Here is a 20292-nt window from a genome sequence, read left to right as displayed (position 1 = left end):
AAAGGGTCTTGGTGGTATTGTTAATGATGTTTTGCAGACTGATGTTCAGTAAAACCCCTAAAAAAGATCAGAAAGAAAGTGACCCCTGCTGTGTCCTGACAGTGTCACCTGCAGACTGTGCTGCAGCGGTCTGTCTGTCGACAGCACTGGCGTTCCTGCAGGCTGTGCTGCAGCGGTCTATCTATCGACAGAACTGGCGTTACTGCAGACTGTGCTGCAGCGGTCTATCTGTTGACAGAACTGGCGTTACTGCAGACTGTGCTGCAGCGGTCTGTCTGTCGACAGCACTGGCGTTCCTGCAGGCTGTGCTGCAGCGGTCTGTCTGTCGACAGCACTGGTGTTCCTGAGACTCATGGGCTGCATGCGGAACACCCAGCTCACGGGGCGCACAAGACGATCTGCTGCCTGTTTGACAGTAACCAGGCTATCAACGGTGGTGTCTCGATGCTTGCGGCATACGGGGGCTTGACCCAGTTCGCCTTCCTGCTTTCGTCCTTAACGAGGACTGCCAATTAAGCGCAGGGTACAGACTGCCGTTAAATGCTGATTTTCCAGCCTTCCTTCACCTGAGAGCCAAGTGTGAAGCCTCTGGCCAATCAAAAGCAGTAGTTAGTTTAATAACTATCTGGGACAACTGAAAATACAGCCTGGATTTGGAAATGAGGGCCAGATTTGAACAGCCCTAGCCTAACCGATCCATTCCTTCCGGGTTTGGTTCATGAGCCGTGTACGAGTGCGCATGTGTGTCCATGTCGCATAATTGATGTCATGTCTGTGTTCTATTCCCAGGTACGATGAGCGATCACACTAGGTGCACACTGTGCCTGAGTCCGATTATACAGGTGCTCTGTAACACCTCATCAAGTGATATCATCTAATGACAAGGTCCAACCACTGCAATCTGCCCTTCAGGAGGCCGTGGAATTGCAGAATGCCTGGCAGGCTGAAGATTATACAGTTCAAATTATTTTTCAAAATAAGAATTAGTGTTTTTTTTTTTTTTTTTTTTACTAGAACTTGATTGTTGATTTCTTTAAAATCCATTAGATAAGACCTACTTTGATGTGTGGTCAACTGATAACTGTGATTCACACCCAGCCACAAGTGAATGCAGGCAGTGCTTTACAACACATTTAATCTTTGCTGTTGAGGAAAAGAAGGGAGAAGGTGTCTTGGGAATGAATTCTACTACAGTGCGACTGCTTTTATTGTGGTCGCAGTAAAAGTTTACTGTGCGGAAATAATACGCCCCTTTAAGGGGTAATGTTGAGAATTTGGCAAAGCAGAATGATTCATAGAAAACAGGACCCATAAGTTTCAAATGCCTGCTCTGGACATTCATGCGTTTCCAACAATGGGATTTGTGCGAAATGTTTAACAAAAGATACATTCACGGTCTCGCGCGGAAACCGTCCGCGCGCGGCGAAATGTTTTGTTTTTTCGAGCATGGGTGCCCTTAAAATAGCTGAATGTCGCCTGGAATTTCAGTTGGCAGGCGCTCAAAAGCTGGATCCCGGCTTGGTTTTGCTCTCCCGGAGTTTCTGGACTGTCCCACCTCCACCGTGCCCCCGTCACGGGATCGCGAGCCTCCCGCGTGAACGCCAACCTACGGCACGCGCGCCACCATTCGCTCTCGTGCCAGCGGCATGTTTACCCTCGTGCCGTGTTCCCGTGAGACGACTGACGGAAGGTTCACAATTATGGAAAACGCTGGCATTTTTTTTTAAATAGAAGAGTCAAGGTGAATTATTTCCATAAAGAATTTCGGTATAGTTCATGCTGACGGTTGATTTTAACCCTGCTTCTATTTTCAAAATTGCTTTGTAACATAAACCAGTGAAATAGTAGCTAGACAAAAAAAGCATCCTGATATGTATTGTTATTATGATTTATTATGGGTTGTATTTATTGGGACCCCACGAGCCGGGCCATTATAAGTAGAAGATGGATGGGTGTATTTATTTGGAGCTAGTAGCAGTGGAATTAATCAGGGGTATAGGAATGTATTTTATTAAAGGAACAAATATTGAAATTACTCTTCTCAGAAAAGACTCACCCCCATAGAAACATTTTGAGAGCCATGTTACTGTCACTTTTGGTATATTCCTGCACAGGGAAGTCCGACACCCCCCCCCCCTATCTACGTCCTAATGGTTCGATCCCTTCATTCATGGCTCCGCGTGAAACGCTGCCTGAATAAACGCGATGGTTTTGTTTACTTTCCGCATCGCACTGCACCTCATCTGGCTGGAATTCATTTGCTTTTTGTTGTCGAATGCGTTTTCACCCAAGAAAACCATCAATAAAAAATAATCTTCTCTTTGCTTACTTTGCCTTAAATATAAAAAACCATTTAGCATCACTTCCAGTTAGATATTTGTCTGAATCAAATCCCAGTTTGGGTGGAATTTATTTTCAGATGAAAGTGGATTTCGATAGAATGATTTAATTTCATTTCTTGAGGCTGTGATTCTGAAAGAACGTGTGTTTTATCGTTAATGGCACCGTAATTCCCAAAGGCTGGAGCAGTACATCGCTTGAAGCTGTGTGACAGCTGAAAAAATCTTAATTTTAAGATTACGATTAACTTTATTGATCCCAGGGGGAAATTCTGCAAACTTTTTATAGGGGGTATTTTCCTCCTTGGTGATCTGAACTTCAAACACAAAACTTCTAAAATTCTGCTTGAAAGGCAAACATTGTTTCACTAAGAAAATTAAGCAGATTTCAAGCAGAAGCAGAGTTTTAAAAATGAGTAATAAAAATTAATCATTTACCAGCCATTTAAATGATCCATGTTAATTTCCATCAATGAACAGATTCTCAACTAAAATCTGCTTTCAATGCTCACATATAACGTGTGTGTGATTCTGTTTTCATTCTTTATTTTGAGCTGGAGACGTCCTCAGTCCCCCACCTGCCCTCCTCCCTCCTGTCACCATTCTCTCACTTTGTTCCCTGTTTTATCACCGTCCCCCTGCAGGCCGTGGACTGGCATTGCGATGACTTCACCAAGGCCGCCTGCTTCAGTCGCGGTAAATCTGAGGTGAGCTTGCTAAAAACCAGCCACTTCCCTGGATTCCTGCAGCTTGGGGGTTTATACCTCATCATGGGGTGACTTCAAGGTACCTCCTCATTGATTATGGAGGGGAGGGGGTACTGGCGGGCATGCGGCGAAGCTGACAGCGGTGGTTGTCATGGGTACAGAAAATGCATAAAAGGCCCGTATAGGAACTGTGAGCGTGATGCAAATGGATGAGCGGATTCAGATACTGCCGACGGCCCCGTAGGGCGTGTTGGCATGAACGTGATGGTGTGTCGATGGAGGGGACTTTGGCGTCTGGCCCGACAGGAGCCGGGACAGAGCTTGTCTCTGTAGGCGCTTCTGCAGTCCAAGTTTAGTCACGGTTCAGGGACCGAGAACAAAGGGGACCTGCGGAGCTGCGGCTTGCCCTCACCCCTGCCCGTCGCCCCACTGTTTGTGTGCACTGGAGTGTCGTAATCGGGTCTCGGCAGGGCATGCCCCCGCCGGCGCGGTACTGCCCCCGTGTCCGCGCTCGCCGGCCGTGTATGACGGAGGCGTGCTTTTCCCTGCATGTGCGAGATCCACAGCCAGCGCAGACGCGTCACCGCTACAGCCCGTTCAGCGATGGCTGGGCTCCCGCCGTCTCCCTCGCCTTCATTTAAATGGACGCCGCAGAGTCTGGCAGGTAGCAGACGGGGCTCAGTGATTTGTAGCTCAAGGGTACCAGAACATGACGGAGAGCTGGCAGCCCAGAAACCTGCCTGGTTAGTCAATAAACATATTTCAGTTCCACCTGTAACAAGGCGTAATTAATTATCCAGCACAATTATTCATTACCGATTTTGACAATTTGCAATGAAATCAGTTGTCATTAACATCAAATGGATTTGAAAAAAGAAGCCAGAGAGGGCATTAATCATGCATAATAGCCAAAGACGAGAGGCCTTTTTAAAGCATCTTAAAGGGGAGTGAGCACTGATCATGTGAAATATTTGCAGGGTGCATTTTAAAGCATCTTAAAGGGGAGTAAATTAACAAGAGGCATGTCAAGATTCAATCTGCCCGTTATTACCGTTCAGAGAACAGCTTAAAGGAAACTAGTTTCTCCTGTTGCTAGTAAGTTTTTCTTTTAAAAAATCAGGGGTAGCCTTGTTTTTAGTTGTTCTTGTCTATGAAGTTTAGACAAACCAGAGCGTATTTTTTTACAAAGCTTTGCTTTTTATAAGCCTTTGTGCCCACGGAATCTGTGGCATGCGTTTACCAGATTGAACAGCACTTCAGATTTGGGCTGAGGTCAGCCTTGGCATACATTGCACTTCAGGTGCACTCAATTTGTTTTTGTTTTTTTTATTATTTTGCTGCCTTTCATCTGGTTTTAAGTAGTGGCTTTCAAAGCCGTAGTCATCCATCATTTGTTCACGAACACATTGTGCAGGGAGGTTGTAGGGGGACATAATATTCCTGTGGTGAAATCAGACTAAATGTTCTACCCATCTAGCCGTGGAAGAGTGGAACTAACGGTTTGTAGAACAATGAAAACATCAGTTCAGTTCAAATGTTGCGTTCAGCTCATAGCATGTGGTTCGTTTGGTTGTTTGTTTGGTTGTTCGTTTGGCTGTTCGCTTGTTATCCTTTGAGAATGAATCGCCTTTTATCATTGTCAGCATTATGAAGTTTGTGTCCCTTCCTGAGCTTAATCTGCATTTTCTTCTCTCTCCCCACAGGAGGAGTGTCAGAATTACGTCCGTGTTCTCCTTGTTAACGGGGACCGGCTCTTTACCTGCGGAACGAATGCATTTACTCCTATTTGCACCAATCGCACGGTACTGCAAAATCAATTAGCTCCCCGCTGACCTTCCACTCCACTAAAGGCAGAAATATGAAAATTTCATGCTTATAGAGCTATTTTGAGGATGATGTTGTTTGTGAAATGTGTTCTAGTGGTAGCAACACAGGATTGTAGCTCATAGAAAGTGCAGAAAAGGTCAACTTCATGAATTTTTCAATATCTTTTGAGAGATGATATCTCGGCTGTTCAGAATAATGTGCTTTCTTATTATTTTGACAGCGCGTTGGTACGTGGCTATAATTTCAGATAAGTATGGCGAGCTCTTCTGAAGGCTTGGCCGCTTGTTCCTCCCTTAGCTACGTCGTCCGTGTTGATGTCGGCCCGGCGGCCTGCAGGCCTGCCCTCCCAGATGCCCTGCCGGCGGCTCCTGACGTTTCCCATCTTTCCCACCCCCCCCCCCCCTCACGCTTCCAGCTTAGCAACCTGACGCTGGTCCACGATCAGATCAGCGGCATGGCGCGGTGCCCCTACAGCCCTCTGCACAACTCCACCGCCCTCCTCACTGCCTCCGGCGAACTCTACGCCGCCACGGCCATGGACTTCTCGGGTCGCGATCCCGCCATCTACCGCAGCCTGGGGGCTCTGCCTCCACTCCGCACCGCGCAGTACAACTCAAAATGGCTCAACGGTAAGAACATCACCATGGCGAACTGATGAATGAATTAATAAACAAAGCAGTGGGTCGTACTGCTGAATGTAAAATAAAGTTCAACAAAGTTAGCCACTACTTTTACCCAAAGCGACTTACGATAAAGGGAAGGATTACACACTGTGCTCCCTGGGAGTCGAACCCACAACCTTCCTGTTGTCTCTACTTCTCAAGCTACAGGCAGTGTTTGGCCTTGCCACATATAAGTGCAGTGCTGTGCAAAAGTCTTCTCCATGTTGCTGTAAAAATATGATTTTGTGTCAGTTTCGCAACTCCAAAACCTCCCTGAAGGTCACCCCAGTATCTGCGGCAACCACACAGTACAATCATGTGTTTGTTGACTTGACCACTAGCAAACTATTACTGGTTAATCAATAGATGATCAAGTAATTTAACAAATGCGTGGAATGGCCATTCAGACCCATTTTCATAGGTATATAAAATCAAGCACTTAGCCAGGCAGTCAGGTTTACAGAAGAGTGTGGAAGAATGGGTCATTCTGAAGAGCTCAGCTCACTGAATTTAAGCGTGGTGCTGTCATAGGATGCCACCTTTGCAATAAATCAATTAAGGATGTTTTTTCCCTGCTAGATATTCCACAGTCAACTGTAGGTGGTACTATTGCAAAGTGGAAGCGTTTAGGAACAACAGCAACTCAGCTACGAAGTAGCAGACCTCGTAAGGTCACTGAGGGCTGAGGCGCATGGTGCGTAAAACACTTTGTTCCAAACTGACCTCCTCTGGCATTAACCCCAGAACAACAAAACTGTGCAGCAGGAGCTTCAGGTAACGGGCTTCCATGGCCGAGCAGCTCAAGCTTCACATCGCCAAGTGTCAGATGCAGTGGTGTAAAGCACGCTGCCACTGGAGTCTGGTGCAGTGGAAATGTAAAGCACGCTGCCACTGGACTCTGGTGCAGTGGAAATGTAAAGCACGCTGCCACTGGACTCTGGTGCAGTGGAAATGTAAAGCACGCTGCCACTGGACTCTGGTGCAGTGGAAATGTAAAGCACGCTGCCACTGGACTCTGGTGCAGTGGAAATATGTTCTGTAGAGTGACAAGTCACATTTCTCTTTTGCAGTCTGTTGGACGAGTCTGGGTTTGGCGGCTTGAACTTTACTGGCCCACACAGAGCCCTGACCTCAACCCCACTGAACACCTTTGAGATGAACTAGTACAGAGATTGTGATCAGGCCTTCACACCCAACATCACTGCATGAACTCACAAATGCTCTTCTGGATGAATGGGCAAAAATTCCCACAGACAATAATAGATAGATATAGGGATATTTTCTGATATAAGGATATTTTATGATTTTAAATTGTGCCTTTTTTCTGCGCAAATATGCACTTATTCCCTAGATGAATAGTTTGAGACATTTCCTTTGACGGCCTAACACTTCTGCACAGTGCTCTGCATTCATATTAATGCTGATTGTAGGATGACTTGCCCGGACTCCTGTGTATCGGCTGCTAGAATCTGCAGTGATTCATCTGAAAGTGGTATTTCGCTAATGACTTTGCACGGCGCTTAAGGCGTTAATTGCTGCGTATCAGAAAGTCAGCTCTGCGTGGTTTGCCCCTATACATGTCTAATATCACCAGTTATTGGAATACTGCAACATTACAAGTAGTTTGGAGACGTGAAAAGAAATGAACTTGAAAAAGGAAGGATGTTATTGAGTCCCATTATGCAAATGATCTCATTCCACTCACTGCTGAGGATAACAGTATTTTAATACATCTGTTCTTGTGAAAGGGACTTTGAACAGGAATTGTTAATGCGACGATGGTCCAGCTCTGAGACATAAAGATACCTTCATATGAGCTGCCATAAGTTACCTCCTGCACATCCTATGCATTTGAACACATATTCTTGGCTCTTTTCGTTTTGTTTGATACACAGTGCTCACAGAATGTCTTGGGATGCTTGGGCAGTGCAGTGATACAGTGGGGACCAGGGTTCGAGTCTCCACCCTGGCTCCACATGCATGTGGAGTTTGCATGTGCTCCCCCGAGTCGTCGTGGGGTTTCCTCCTGCTCCTCCAGTTCCCCCCCCCCCCCCCCCCCCCCGACATGCTTAGGTGAATTGGACTTGCCATATTGCCTGTAGGTGTGTGTGATTGTGCCCAGTGATGAGTTCATCCTGCCTTGCATCCAAGACAGGGTACAGAAGATGGACGGATGGTTGTTGCAGATTTATTAGTTTCATAACGAAAGTCTATTGACAAGCGGTGTTTAACATACCTGCACATGTTTTCCCCACAGACTTTTTCTTCTTGAGTGTCATCATTTTTTGATTGTGCAGATACTTACGTCCTTCCCATTCTGCTGGTAATTGCATTTGTAGTCTCTGGCTCCCAAAGGGACACTAAACACAAATATTTGGTGTTTTATGTTATTGCAAAGGTGTTACTAATTAAAAAGCCCCCAATGAGACTTGTCAACAAACTTTTTAACAGCTCTTTTTAGAACTGTAATTTAGGTTTCAATTTATTACTACTTGAAAGTAATGTTTTTCTTAAAATTACTGGTTGTTTCTAATGTGGTATATATTTTTTGTAAAAAAATGTATAAAGTAGTAAACCAATAAATTTGCAATGAATTAAGCAAGCATCCCTAGATGCTCTGTGTGCACTGTGTATTTACAGGCATTTACATGGAGAGCGGACAGGAATAACTGACATGCATAACAGAATATTAATATGACAGCTTCACTTCTTGCTGTCCGCCTAGTCCAGTGATTCCCAATCCGGTCCTGGGGGGCCACAGACAGCCCCTGCTTTCGTTCCCTCCCAGCCTCCAATAGGGAGCAAAAATGTGGACTGTCTGACAGGGAGATTGGAGGGAGCAAAAACATGGGCCGACTGTCGGTCCCCGAGGACCGGATTGGGAAGCACTGGCCTACTCCTAAACCGTCTGTAATGGGATGTGAGATTTCCTGCAAATTAGAAAAGTAGCCTCCAGGTTTTTCAGGGATGACAGAAGCTGGAATGTACTCTGCGATCTGCACTACAGAACTGCCGGTGAATGTTCTGTGATGTGTGGGTAGTAATTGGGGAGGTCAGGGCAGGCTTCTCGTTCGAGGAACCATTCCTGGATTCGTTTAGCACTCTGTACCGACGCAACATCATCTCGGAATGTGGAGAAGCTGCTGCAGTCAAACAGCCTCATCCTCCTAGGCCCTTATGCAGCCGTGCAGAGCAATCATCAGAGATAACTCCTCCCATGGGATCGCTGCCATACCTTTTATGTATCTCCAGCCATGGTTAACTTTTGACAGGAGATATTGAAGTGTATTAAAGGAATTCTTAAACTTTCTCCACACATGAACTTTTGTGGGAGATAAAGAGGTAGATGATTCATCAAGCCATGTAACTTTTTTCCATTGATCAGCGGTTGATGTTATGCTTGTTATACAAGGTTGTGCATCTTTGTGCTTTGGCCTTGGGTTCTTGCAGTCTGTGAATGGCCATCAGCTCCAGCTTGCTGAAGCTCACACTGTAGGGTTTGTGTGGCGGCTGGATCAGAGAGCCGATTCAATCCCGTCGTGATTTTTGACGACATACTGTTTGCTGGTTACTTCTGATTCCTGACCTTTGATGCTCGTTGCCAAATCCGCCCCTGCTTAGTATTTTCAGTCATCATTTCTAAGATTGGTCTTGTTGACACGTTAAATAATTTAGCAGGTTTTGTGACCGATGCATTTGCAATTCTGGCTCTGACTGTTTGGCTTCTCTTTGAATATCTCAGTTGCCTCATAATATTTTTAAAACTCGCATCAAAGTGAATCTCTGACCTCCTGTAAAGTAGGACACATGCCGCAAATTGGCATCCATCCTAATTTAATTGTAGTGGCAGTTATAAAAGTGACTTTTTAAAATTGCAGATGTTAGTACTGTGCATATTTTTTGTGTGCTGGTTTTTTTAATCTGGTTGTAAAAAAAATATCATGAACAATCAAACATGAGTGTTGTATGGATGATTAAATTCAGAGTTTTCCAAGAAAATTTGTCTAACTTCAAATGGAGATAAAACTTATAATATTCACTGCTACCCGCTTCACTTATGTTGTTTCAAGGATTATCAGTTTGACTGACGTTCGAAACGGAAAATAAATTACATCCACAAAACGCTCCATGTCGACAATATTACGATATTATTGCAAATGATTAATTTTGTTCACGTTGTCCAAAGGGCATTGCATGAGAACTCTTTGATGTAAAATAAAATGAAATTACTGTCAGCAGAGCAGACTTCCATTTCTCAGTTCAGTACTGCTGAAGATGTGTTAATATCCTGTGATTAAGAATATACGTCGGTCATCAGTTTTACGAGACGGCGATGATGCTGTCGCTCTCCCCTCGTATTTCACTGTACCTTTTACACTTTAGAGGCACACAGGCAGACCAGTACTACAAAAAAATACTACAAAAAGACCTGTTTTCTTAGAAATCAGGACGGGTCACTGCCCATGTTACTGGCTTGGCCTTGAGTTCTGAGACTTGCATCTTTACATGTTGTTGACATGGATTCTGGCTGATTTTATCTATTTCTTCTATGATGTTTTGGGTGAGTTGATAAATAAATCAATCCATCCATATTGTGTAAATACACTATTATCGCTCCTGGGTTCTGTTTCAACTGAATACTCCTGTGCCTCTCCAATATAAGCAGGGACAGCACTCCAAGGAGTGAAGCTGTCATGATGACAGAGGGTGACCCTACTTCTTATTAAATCCGGGCCCTTCCGCCGGCCCTGAGAATAAACACACTTTTTCCGGGATGTTTTGTTCTCGACGCAGAACCCAACTTCGTGTCGTCCTACGACATCGGCAACTTCACCTACTTCTTCTTCCGGGAGAACGCGGTGGAGCACGACTGCGGCCGGACGGTGTTCTCGCGCGCGGCCCGCGTCTGCAAGAACGACGTCGGGGGGCGTTTCCTGCTGGAGGACACGTGGACCACCTTCATGAAGGCGCGCCTGAACTGCTCCCGGCCAGGCGACATCCCCTTCTACTACCACGAGCTGCAGGGCACCTTCTACCTGCCCAAGCTACAACTCCTCTACGCGGTGTTCACCACCAATGTGTACGTGTCTACCCAGAATGCTCTGCTCTGGGGGCCGGCATTGTACTACCACTGCTTCCCTTAGATTACCCTTGTTTCTGATGTATATCTTCAGCATCCATTTACATCTTAACTTGTCTACTGTTGCGGCCTTTAAGGCAGGATACATATTTTTTCTTTCATTTTGCACACGAAGATAAGTTTTCATGTTTACATGACCACCGCCGCTCCCAAGCACATCTCCCCATTCTTATCAGAGCTGCAATTTTCTTTCCATTCCATGCACTTTCCTCTGCAGATTTATTCAAAATGACAGCCTGAAATAAAGACGTTACCCCGTCTTGGTGGATCGGTGGTGGAAATCGAGTTGGAATGGGCTCGCAGGAATCGGGGCTGCGTGCTTGTAATCGTGCATGTCTGTCTGTTCTCGCGCAGGAACAGCATCGCAGCCTCCGCCGTGTGCGTTTTCAATCTCAGCGCAATTACCCAAGTGTTCAATGGACCATTCAAGTACCAGGAGAACTCGCGCTCGGCCTGGCTGCCTTATCCCAACCCCAACCCCGACTTCCAGGTAACCGCGGGCCGGGGGGCATGGCCGCATTGCAGGGGGGCCGCCGTGCTGCTCGCATTTGACGTCGCATGTCCGCAGCAAACCCGCTTGCCTGTATCACAGCACATCTGACAGACTTTTTCCAAAGCAGGCAAAATACGCAGTATACTGATGTAACGCTTTATGATGCCTTTGTTACATATCAGACAGTAGTTCAGGTTGTTTTTTTCCGCAATAAAAGTTTCAATATATAATTATATTTCGCTTGATTCTCATGCTATGGATCTATAACACTAATGTATCCAGTGGATTCCATATTATACCATTATAAGGCAGGAAAATGCGGCCTTGTACCATCTCATCTCTCTATGCCAGTGTTTCCCAGCTCAGGGACCCACAGTCGGTCCTCGTTTTTGCTTCCTTCCAGCTCCCTTCCAGACAGTTCACAGTTTTGCTACCGAGAGCTGGGAGGGAGCAAAAATGTGGACTGTCTGCGGGGCCCCGACGATTGGATTGGGAAACACTGTTCTGTGTTATTTAGTTGCAAGTCAGTGCTGAGAAATTATTCCCTTCAAGCAATTATAGATAATCATTCCATAGCCAGATTAACTAAACAATGTACTTTTTGGAGAGAAAAAAATTAAAATTTACATCCTGGCTGCACAGGGTAACAGTGTGAAGTGGCAGCAACATGTTAATTTCACATCCAGTTAAGTTTGATCCTTTCAGTATGCTACTAAATGACTAAATAGCTGCTTTATGCTGATGTCGTTGCATCCTTGAGACTCCCAGAATGCATCTCTCTGCCTGGTGGATCCCCGGGAGCCAGAGGGTCTGTCTCAGCATCAGGAACCTGAGAGCTGATGCCCTCTGAAGTTCTGGCCCGCATCAGGCAGCCTGAGAGTTCGGTTATCCTCCGTAAAATGATTAAATAGTGCCCTAGACAGGAAATGAAGAGCATTTAGTGTTTTTGGCTCCTGTGACTGTTCCGCAATTGAATGTGGTCTGTCGTGCAATTTGATCACCAGCTGGTACGGAATTAATTTTGCCGTAATGATAAAAAAATGTGCTTTGCTGGATGTTCTAGACAAGTGGCTCTCTAACCGCTCCTCAGGGCCCCCCCCCCTCCCCGGCTTAGCCCAGCACACCTGATTTAGACCTTATAAATTATTTGATTATCTCGGGTAATTATTTGCGGTCGTGAGGCAAAGCAGACATGACAGGCTTGAGAAGCGCTGATCTAGAGGAGCTTACCGAGGCGAAGACGCTAAAGTAGCAGAGATAACCGAAGCTGGAGCGCTGACTTCTCTGGCACTAGTGCGGCACAATCGACTACGGCAGCAACGTGAACCTGACGGAGAGGAGCCTGCAGGACGCGCAGAAGTTCATCCTGATGCAGGACGTGGTGCAGCCGCTGGGGCCCAGGCCCACCTTCACGGAGGACAACGTGCGCTTCACGCACCTGGTGGTGGACGTGGTCCAGGGCAAGAACAGGCTCTTCCACATCATCTACCTGGCCACAGGTGAGGTGACCGCTGCCCCGATCACGGGGGTATCCCTGTATGAGAGTGAGAGAGCACCACAGCCTCCCAGTCACGGGGGTATCCCTGTATGAGAGTGAGAGAGCACCACAGCCTCCCGGTCACGGGGATATCCCTGTATGAGAGTGAGAGAGCACCACAGCCTCCCGGTCACGGGGATATCCCTGTATGAGAGTGAGAGAGCACCACAGCCTCCCGGTCACGGGGATATCCCTGTATGAGAGTGAGAGAGCACCACAGCCTCCCGATCACGGGGATATCCCTATATGAGAGTGAGAGAGCACCACAGCCTCCCGGTCACGGGATATCCCTGTATGAGAGTGAGAGAGCACCACAGCCTCCCGGTCACGGGGGTATCCCTGTATGAGAGTGAGAGAGCACCACAGCCTCTCGGTCACGGGGGTATCCCTGTATGAGAGTGAGAGAGCACCACAGCCTCCCGGTCACGGGGGTATCCCTGTATGAGAGTGAGAGAGCACCACAGCCTCCCGGTCACGGGGGTATCCCTGTATGAGAGTGAGAGAGCACCGCAGTCTCCCGGTCACGGGGGTATCCCTGTATGAGAGTGAGAGAGCACCGCAGCCTCCCGGTCACGGGGGTATCCCTGTATGAGAGTGAGAGAGCACCACAGCCTCCCGGTCACGGGGATATCCCTGTATGAGAGTGAGAGAGCACCACAGCCTCCCGGTCACAGTGTGTGCGCGTTTGTGGAAAGGAATTCACTGTTCAGCCTGTCTATGCTTGTTGCAGGACTTCGTCATCTCGGTGGGGGGTCCAGCTCAGACGCTTGTAAGATCTGAGTGGGTCTTCAGAGGGGAAAGGATACCCTGGCGGATTCGGGGGCCGCAGCACTTTATAGGGGCCCTGAACAAGTGAAATTTCCTGTAAAATTGAATGGGGGGCCAAGGTGACATTTTGTCCGAGGACCCAGAATTCCAGGTTCTAGGTATGCCCCTCTTCAGAGGGTGTTTCTTGGGGGAGCTCAGGGCTGCCATGACGTTCCTACCCTGCATCCCTCGTCACAATGCGCTGTATCGCATAGACTCAGCTGCTTTCCTGGGTGTCGGTCGGTAGGGTGGACCTGACTGTGAACAGTCTCTGCTGGACCTTTGCTTTACTGTGCTGCCTCTGCTTTTTATATTGCTCAGTTCTTACTGGTGCAATGATTCGAAACACATTTCCCCAGCAAGCAACCGTATAGACAAAGACCAGCCATCATCACTGTTGAGAGAGCTGCTAACTGTTACAATTTGGACCCCCCCCCGTGAATATCCTTTATTTTATCTTTTATTTTCCTTTACCTTTTGTCTTTTTATCAGATTCTTTGGTGAAAAACAGAATAATTCATCCTAACGGGCATAAGCGCTGATGTATGACCTACTGTGCAGACTACCTCTTAAAGTTGGCTTTTCTCGATGTTAATGTATTCATTTTAGATGCCCTGGACTTTCCACATGCTGGGATTATATCTCTTGTGTCAGTGCAGAGCATGAAAGGGCCGATGTCACACTGCAGCATCCAGCACGGCTCCCCACAGGCCATCGAATCAGCAGCACCGGGCACCCCCCACCCTAAATGCTGACGCCAGCGTGCTGCCTCTTCTTCACTGTGCTGCTGTTCTCTGGGGGTCTGGGACCCACTACAGCCCATTGCCTGCAGATTGATGGCTTCCTTTTATAACCATGATCTCATTGTTTTCAGGGATGCAATTAGAGTTTGCAAATTGAAAACATGTGCAATGAACTTTAGGATTGCAAACCTAATAGTAGTGATTAATATGTTTGCGTGTTCCTTGTAAATTCGATAGTGTTTATAGACTGTAACAAAAATGGCATCCATGTGAGAGCTGAAATGGATGTGAATGTGGGAGGGTTCAGCAGGGCTGAGGCAGGAGAGGGCAGCATGTTCTTACACAAGCAAGTGAAAATACACAGACATGAATATGGGATCATGTTAGTCAGTTATGCTAATTATGTAAATCATTTGCTATTATGTGTTAGGAATTTGCTGCTGGCTGCTTGTGTTACACAGCACCGGGTGATTCACCTGAAGATGGTTAAGTTATGAATAACCTAAGAGGAGCACTTGTACATTCATGGATAAATGAACCGACCCCCCACCCCCAAAACACTGAAACTGAAGAATTAGTGTGTGTGTGTTGTGTATGTGTTACATTGTGGGGACCAAATGATAAAAACCTGTTATTTTGATGTTGTGGGAACCAACATTTGGTTGGGGTGGTGCTGGATGGTTCGGGGAGGTGATGGACGGTCGGGGGTGCTGGATGGTTGGGGGGGGTTCCTGACCCGCGTTAGTGTGGAGTTTAGAAGGAGAGATATTTGATCTCTTCAGATTAGGTGCATGTCAAGACAGCTGTAAAGAAAAAAGCAGGAAGCGGCTGCTCTTATTAGTGCAGAGCTGATGGGAATGATGAGATGGCGAGAGGGCAGCGCCGCCGGTCCTCTGCGGCTGAAAGGTCAGCCAGCCGTAAGCCTGACAGCTGGATTTAGCTGCGAGACACGCCCTCCACACATTAACATGTGTCATGAATAATCTAACGTAGGGGGGCAGGAGACGGAACAAAAAAACTGGAATCAAAGTGAAAGAATTTGATTTGACTGTTCTCCCCAGTGTCATTTAGAACAGCTTAAGACTTGCTGTGAATTCATAATAAGAATATATATAACAGAGAATCTGGGAATGCAAGTTCCCCCATCGTGTGTGTGTGTGTGTGTGTGTGTGTGTGTGTGTATGTACACACATCTGTGCACAGACACACACACAGGTTCCCCCCTCCTCTAACCCCGAGATTCGGGCCTCTGTTGGACCCTGGGACTGTGGCAGGGAGGGAACCAGGCCCGGTCCGTAATGGTTTGCCGTGCGGGCATGAGCACGATTGCCAGATGTGAAAATTTGCATAGTGAATGTAAAATTACGGAAGGGGTCCCAACCCTGGTCGGTGAAATTCACTTGACGGGCTGCTGACATGATGCAGGGAAACCCTGTGCCAACCCTTTTTTGGGGGGAGGGGCACACCCTGGATGGGATTCCAGTTCATTGTAAGACAATCATACTCCATGGGTAATTAAGAGGCACCAATTAGTGTAACAGCATGTCTTTGGACTGTGGGAGGGAAGTAGAGATTCTATCGGAGACCCAAGCAGCACGGGGGGGAGCGTGCAAACTCACAGGGGGAGCATGCAAACTCACGGGGGGAGAGTGCAAACTCACATGCACAGAACAGAGACAGGAGTTGCATTCCTACTGCTGTACCAACATTGCCATGCAGCTACCTAGAGAAGTTCTAGTAAAATATCCAGCCGTATATTTGGTAAAAATGTTTTGCAAGAAAGCTTCAGCCAATTTTGAGTCATGGCACACAAAAGCAAAGTCAATTTCAGACCAGTGTTGAGGTTTGTAGCTGAGAGGCAGTTTGCTGAGGTTTGTAGCTGAGAGGCAGTTTGCTGAGGTTTGTAGCTGAGAGGCAGTTTGCTGAGGTTTGTAGCTGAGAGGCAGTTTGCTGAGGTTTGTAGCTGAGAGGCAGTTTGCTGAGGTTTGTAGCTGAGAGGCAGTTTGCTGAGGTTTGTAGCTGAGAGGCAGTTTGCTGAGGTTTGTAGCTGAGAGGCAGTTTGCTGATCTTCTTTTGCACCCCTTCGCTGGCAGATTACGGGACCATCAGGAAGGTGCTCTCCCCACTCAACCAATCGACGGGCAGCTGTCTGCTGGACGAGATCGAGCTCTTCCCGCCGGGCCGGAGGCAGCCAATCAGGAGCCTGCTGCTTCAGCACGGCCGCAGCGTGCTCTTTGTGGGTGTCCAGGATCAGGTGATCAGGGTGCCGCTGGTGCGCTGCGGCTTCCACCGGACTCGTGAGTAAGTGCACCGGTTAACCCCTCCCCCATAGCGACAGGCGCGGTTCCTCGGGGCTGCCTGTGGCGGTGGCTCAAGGCTGCCCCCTGGCCCCGGAGGCAGTAATAGGCAGTAATGCCCCCTGGCTAGGCCCCACACAGGCCGCCTCTGAGGCACGGTTAACGAGCTCGCTAGGGCCGATATGGCATTATGAATAATAACACTTCATGAGACGCGGCGCTTCCCAAACAGCTTTGTCCCCCCACCCCCCCCCCCCCCCGCATGGCGGTAGTTGCATATTAATCAGCGCATTACATGCGAACGACTGTCTTATCTGACAGAGCAGAACCCGGGCTTGTATCCGCTGTACCGAATCGGGGATACGTGTGCATTTTTTACGGAATGTCGCCCATCTGCGGCCAGGATCGCCGCGTCCCTTTCGTCCGATAAAGGGACGGGACGGCAGATTTAATCCCCCGGCAGTCAGATGCAGCCTGGCATCTGCGTGCTTCCTGTGTGTGACCGGAGCGGCTCGCTCGCTGCCTGCCTGCTCGCAGGGGAGAGCTGAAGTGTTTTGTAATGCGCCAGCGCCGGGCCTTGTTCCTATACCCGCTTATTAATACCCCATCCCCGAAGCCATGAAGAGTGATGTCTGATTAATCTGTGTGGTAATGAATGTATAAAAGTGTGAGGGACACTGTTTGCATGCAGATGTAAGTGTGGCTCTTTGGAAAGAAGACAAGATCAACAGCAGCGGCAATGGCTGGCGCAGTACTCAGCATTTAAAGGCGATGTCGTGCATGGGAGAATACTCCCCTTTAATCCTGCGTAGTGTCCCCAGCGTATGGATAGCCCTGTTCCAGCCCTGTTCTAACCTTTTACCATCGACTGTTCACAATTCAGATGTTGTCACTCTTGTTCAGAGTGAGCTGTGAACGGGGTTTTTGCCCTTGTTAGATTTTAACCTCTCTATCCATTGTGTAGAACTGATGAATCAAATCAACTACGATCAAAATTTAATTACCAAATGCACAACAGTACAGCAGGCAGCGGCAGATGCAGCCAGTGAAGGACTTTCCCTTCATCTCCCTGTAGTAAGTGATACATATGAGCAATGAAGAAGGAATATAGTAAGTCGAAATAGTAAAACAGTTAAAAATTAAACAAAGAAACAAATAAATAAACAATAAACACCAGGTCTTTTTGCTTATTCCGGCACTCATTTGGTAAATTAAAGTAATTGTATAACTGTTGTTATTAATTAGAGGTTGACTGAAGCCATAGACAAAGTGCATCACCTAGCATTAGCGTGTTAATAATGGGCTTTGGGCCGCGTCCGACTGCCGGCTCCGGAGAACGGGAGATAATTACGGCCCTCAGACCCGGCAGGCCTTCACGCGGCCTGACTGGACACCCTCGGTTCCGGAAAGCAGGCTCCTCTCATTATTGCGATGTTGTTGGTGCCCTGCCGAGAGCTGTGTGCTACTGCCCTAATGGGGACTCGTCCGTACTGCCGCCCCCCCACCCCGGCTCCCCGTCGGAGCTCGGACATAGTAATGATAATAATAATAATGATAATAATCTTTATTTATATAACACTTTGCACTCGTGAAATGCAAGTCAAAGTACTTTAGATAAGAGATAAAAAGCTAAATAAACAAACATAGATGGAAGGGTGTGACAGAAACAAATAACACGGGTGGTAAAAGAAGATAAACAAATAATACCACAATGATGTAAGTGAACAAGAAAATAATAAAGTACCATGAACTGGTTAAATTGCCAATCTTCAAAGATGCATTTCCAGTAGCTCTTTAACTCGATCAGCTTCTCTGATGTCTGCTGGCAGTGTGGTCCATAGTCATGGAGCTTGATAGCTAAATGGTGCTGTGAGATTCACGCCCCCATTCTGTGGCTCCCGCAGGGCCTGTCTGGGGGCCCGGGACCCCTACTGCGGCTGGGACCTGGGTCTGAGGCGCTGCACGGCGCTGGAGGAGAGCCTCAGCATGAAGCAGTGGGAGCAGAGCATCAGGGAGTGCCCTGTGAGTGCCGCTCTCCGACTCGCCCTCGCTGGCTGACTGGCCACTGCTGCGCTAATCAGTGTCCCACCCCCCCGCTGGCATTTCTATACAGTGTTTACTGTAGCTAAAATGGTGGCAAAACAGCTTAAAAGGAACCTATTTCCTCGGTGCTTGTAGGCGATAAATGTGCCATTGAATTGTATAAAAATGCTTTTCTCAGCTTATTCATAATTGTGTACGCTCTCATTTTGCTGAATAACGGGGGAAGTTGGGAACACGCTTTCAAGTGGGATAAAACCCCTGTATTGTGTCGTGAATGGATGACAGCTAAGCTTTCCTTTGTGTCGTCGGCTGTCTGTTTTTATGTGTTTCTAAGAGCTGCTGGTTACGCTCGTGCTGAGCCAGACTCTGTACCAGAGACTTACGGTGTAAGACGAGGTAAATCCGAGCAGTGGTGGGCAGGGTTCTGCTAATCCGCTAACTGCTAATTAGCCAGGCTAACCACCACTGGATCCAAGGCAGAATACCAGTCTGTAACCAGGAACCAACACACGGCTCTTCTAAGTGACCGAACTCCCGGACCGGATACGTTTGGGATAAGAGAGAATGTCACACAAGCAGGAGGACACACAGCCGCGCTTGGGGGGAGATTCAAACCCGCGACTCCAGAGGCACAGGCCAATGATAATTCCTGCTGGGCCGGCGTGTCACCTCCGGAAGCTTCCGTTACAGACCTGGTGCCCTTGCAGGCTGTGTCACGTCCCCCTCCTGCACGACACTGTCCGGCTCATTTAGCGTCAGAGCGCGGCCCCATCTGTTACCGCGGTAATGACAGCATCTTGGCGGACAGCCACGGACATCCCATTATTCATATTCTCCTTGAGGCTCGCCATAAGGCCAGAGTGACGTTTTACAAGATCCCCTGATATGAGATCAGCACCCGCTGCGGGCTGTCGTCCTGCTTCTGGCACTCGCCCGGCCGAGTGGACGCGGAGCTCTGTGTGACGCCAGCTGCTCCTGATGGAATCTGCTCAGAAATAAACCTGAGATTAGATTTAGCCGCCTTGGGAGACAATGTACATTTAGATGAAGCGTTTTTTCCCCCGTGATGCACTTTCGCTGCCATAGGCTGTTCTGTCGAGATCTACCACAGTGAGTGGAAGCGTATCAGAATAAAAAAACTAATAATTATATTAAAATATGAGCGATATACTAAGAAGTATTCTGAAGTTCAGTTTAGGGAAGACTTTATCTTCTATCTGTTTATTAGTGATACCACATCCTGTCACTTGGTTGAAGCTAGTGAGCTCTGAATATTCCCCTAAGGACATAGAAATAGTTTTGTTAAATTTGTTAAATTTAACTATTAATTAATTTAATTATTACCGTGACTTGAATATCACTACAGGTACACTCACCGCTAGGTTATAGGCTCATTATGTCATCTTACCAAGGTAATCTGTGAGTGGAAGAACTTTCTGTTGAAGCCTTTGGTTTAGGTTTCCTTGAGTAAGGCACCTACCCAGCTCAATGGGGTCTTTCAGAGCTGTGGGTAAACTAGCAGTTCCTCAAGTTATGTTCCATTGAATCCATCTTAAGTGGAAAATGTCATAAATCAAATAAGGATATGATATGATAAGTAAATTAATGATTACCGTAGCTAACTAAGTTGTAGTAATTGAAAAGTAAATACATGAATACAGGTTAATCCTATCATTAAATGTACAGTATGGATGATA

The 20292-nt window shown here is 47.3% G+C and overlaps 1 protein-coding gene across 3 annotated transcripts in view; it reads left to right on the top strand.

Moving 5' to 3' along the window:
* Nucleotides 1-20292, top strand: part of LOC111833134 (semaphorin-5A-like) — a 67836-nt gene that overhangs the window by 26507 nt on the left and 21037 nt on the right. For all 3 annotated transcript variants that reach the window (XM_072711105.1, XM_072711104.1, XM_072711106.1), the window contains exons 5-12: nt 2984-3046; nt 4750-4848; nt 5289-5502; nt 10330-10615; nt 11030-11165; nt 12463-12667; nt 16349-16556; nt 18457-18574. In XM_072711105.1, the coding sequence (XP_072567206.1) occupies nt 2984-3046; nt 4750-4848; nt 5289-5502; nt 10330-10615; nt 11030-11165; nt 12463-12667; nt 16349-16556; nt 18457-18574 (1329 nt within the window). The remainder of the gene's footprint in view (nt 1-2983; nt 3047-4749; nt 4849-5288; nt 5503-10329; nt 10616-11029; nt 11166-12462; nt 12668-16348; nt 16557-18456; nt 18575-20292) is intronic.

This window comes from Paramormyrops kingsleyae, chromosome 4 (genome assembly GCF_048594095.1).
Source record: "Paramormyrops kingsleyae isolate MSU_618 chromosome 4, PKINGS_0.4, whole genome shotgun sequence".
NCBI classification, from domain to species: Eukaryota; Metazoa; Chordata; class Actinopteri; order Osteoglossiformes; family Mormyridae; genus Paramormyrops; species Paramormyrops kingsleyae.
Note: the sequence above shows the minus strand (reverse complement) of the source record. Positions and strands in the feature narration are given on the sequence as shown.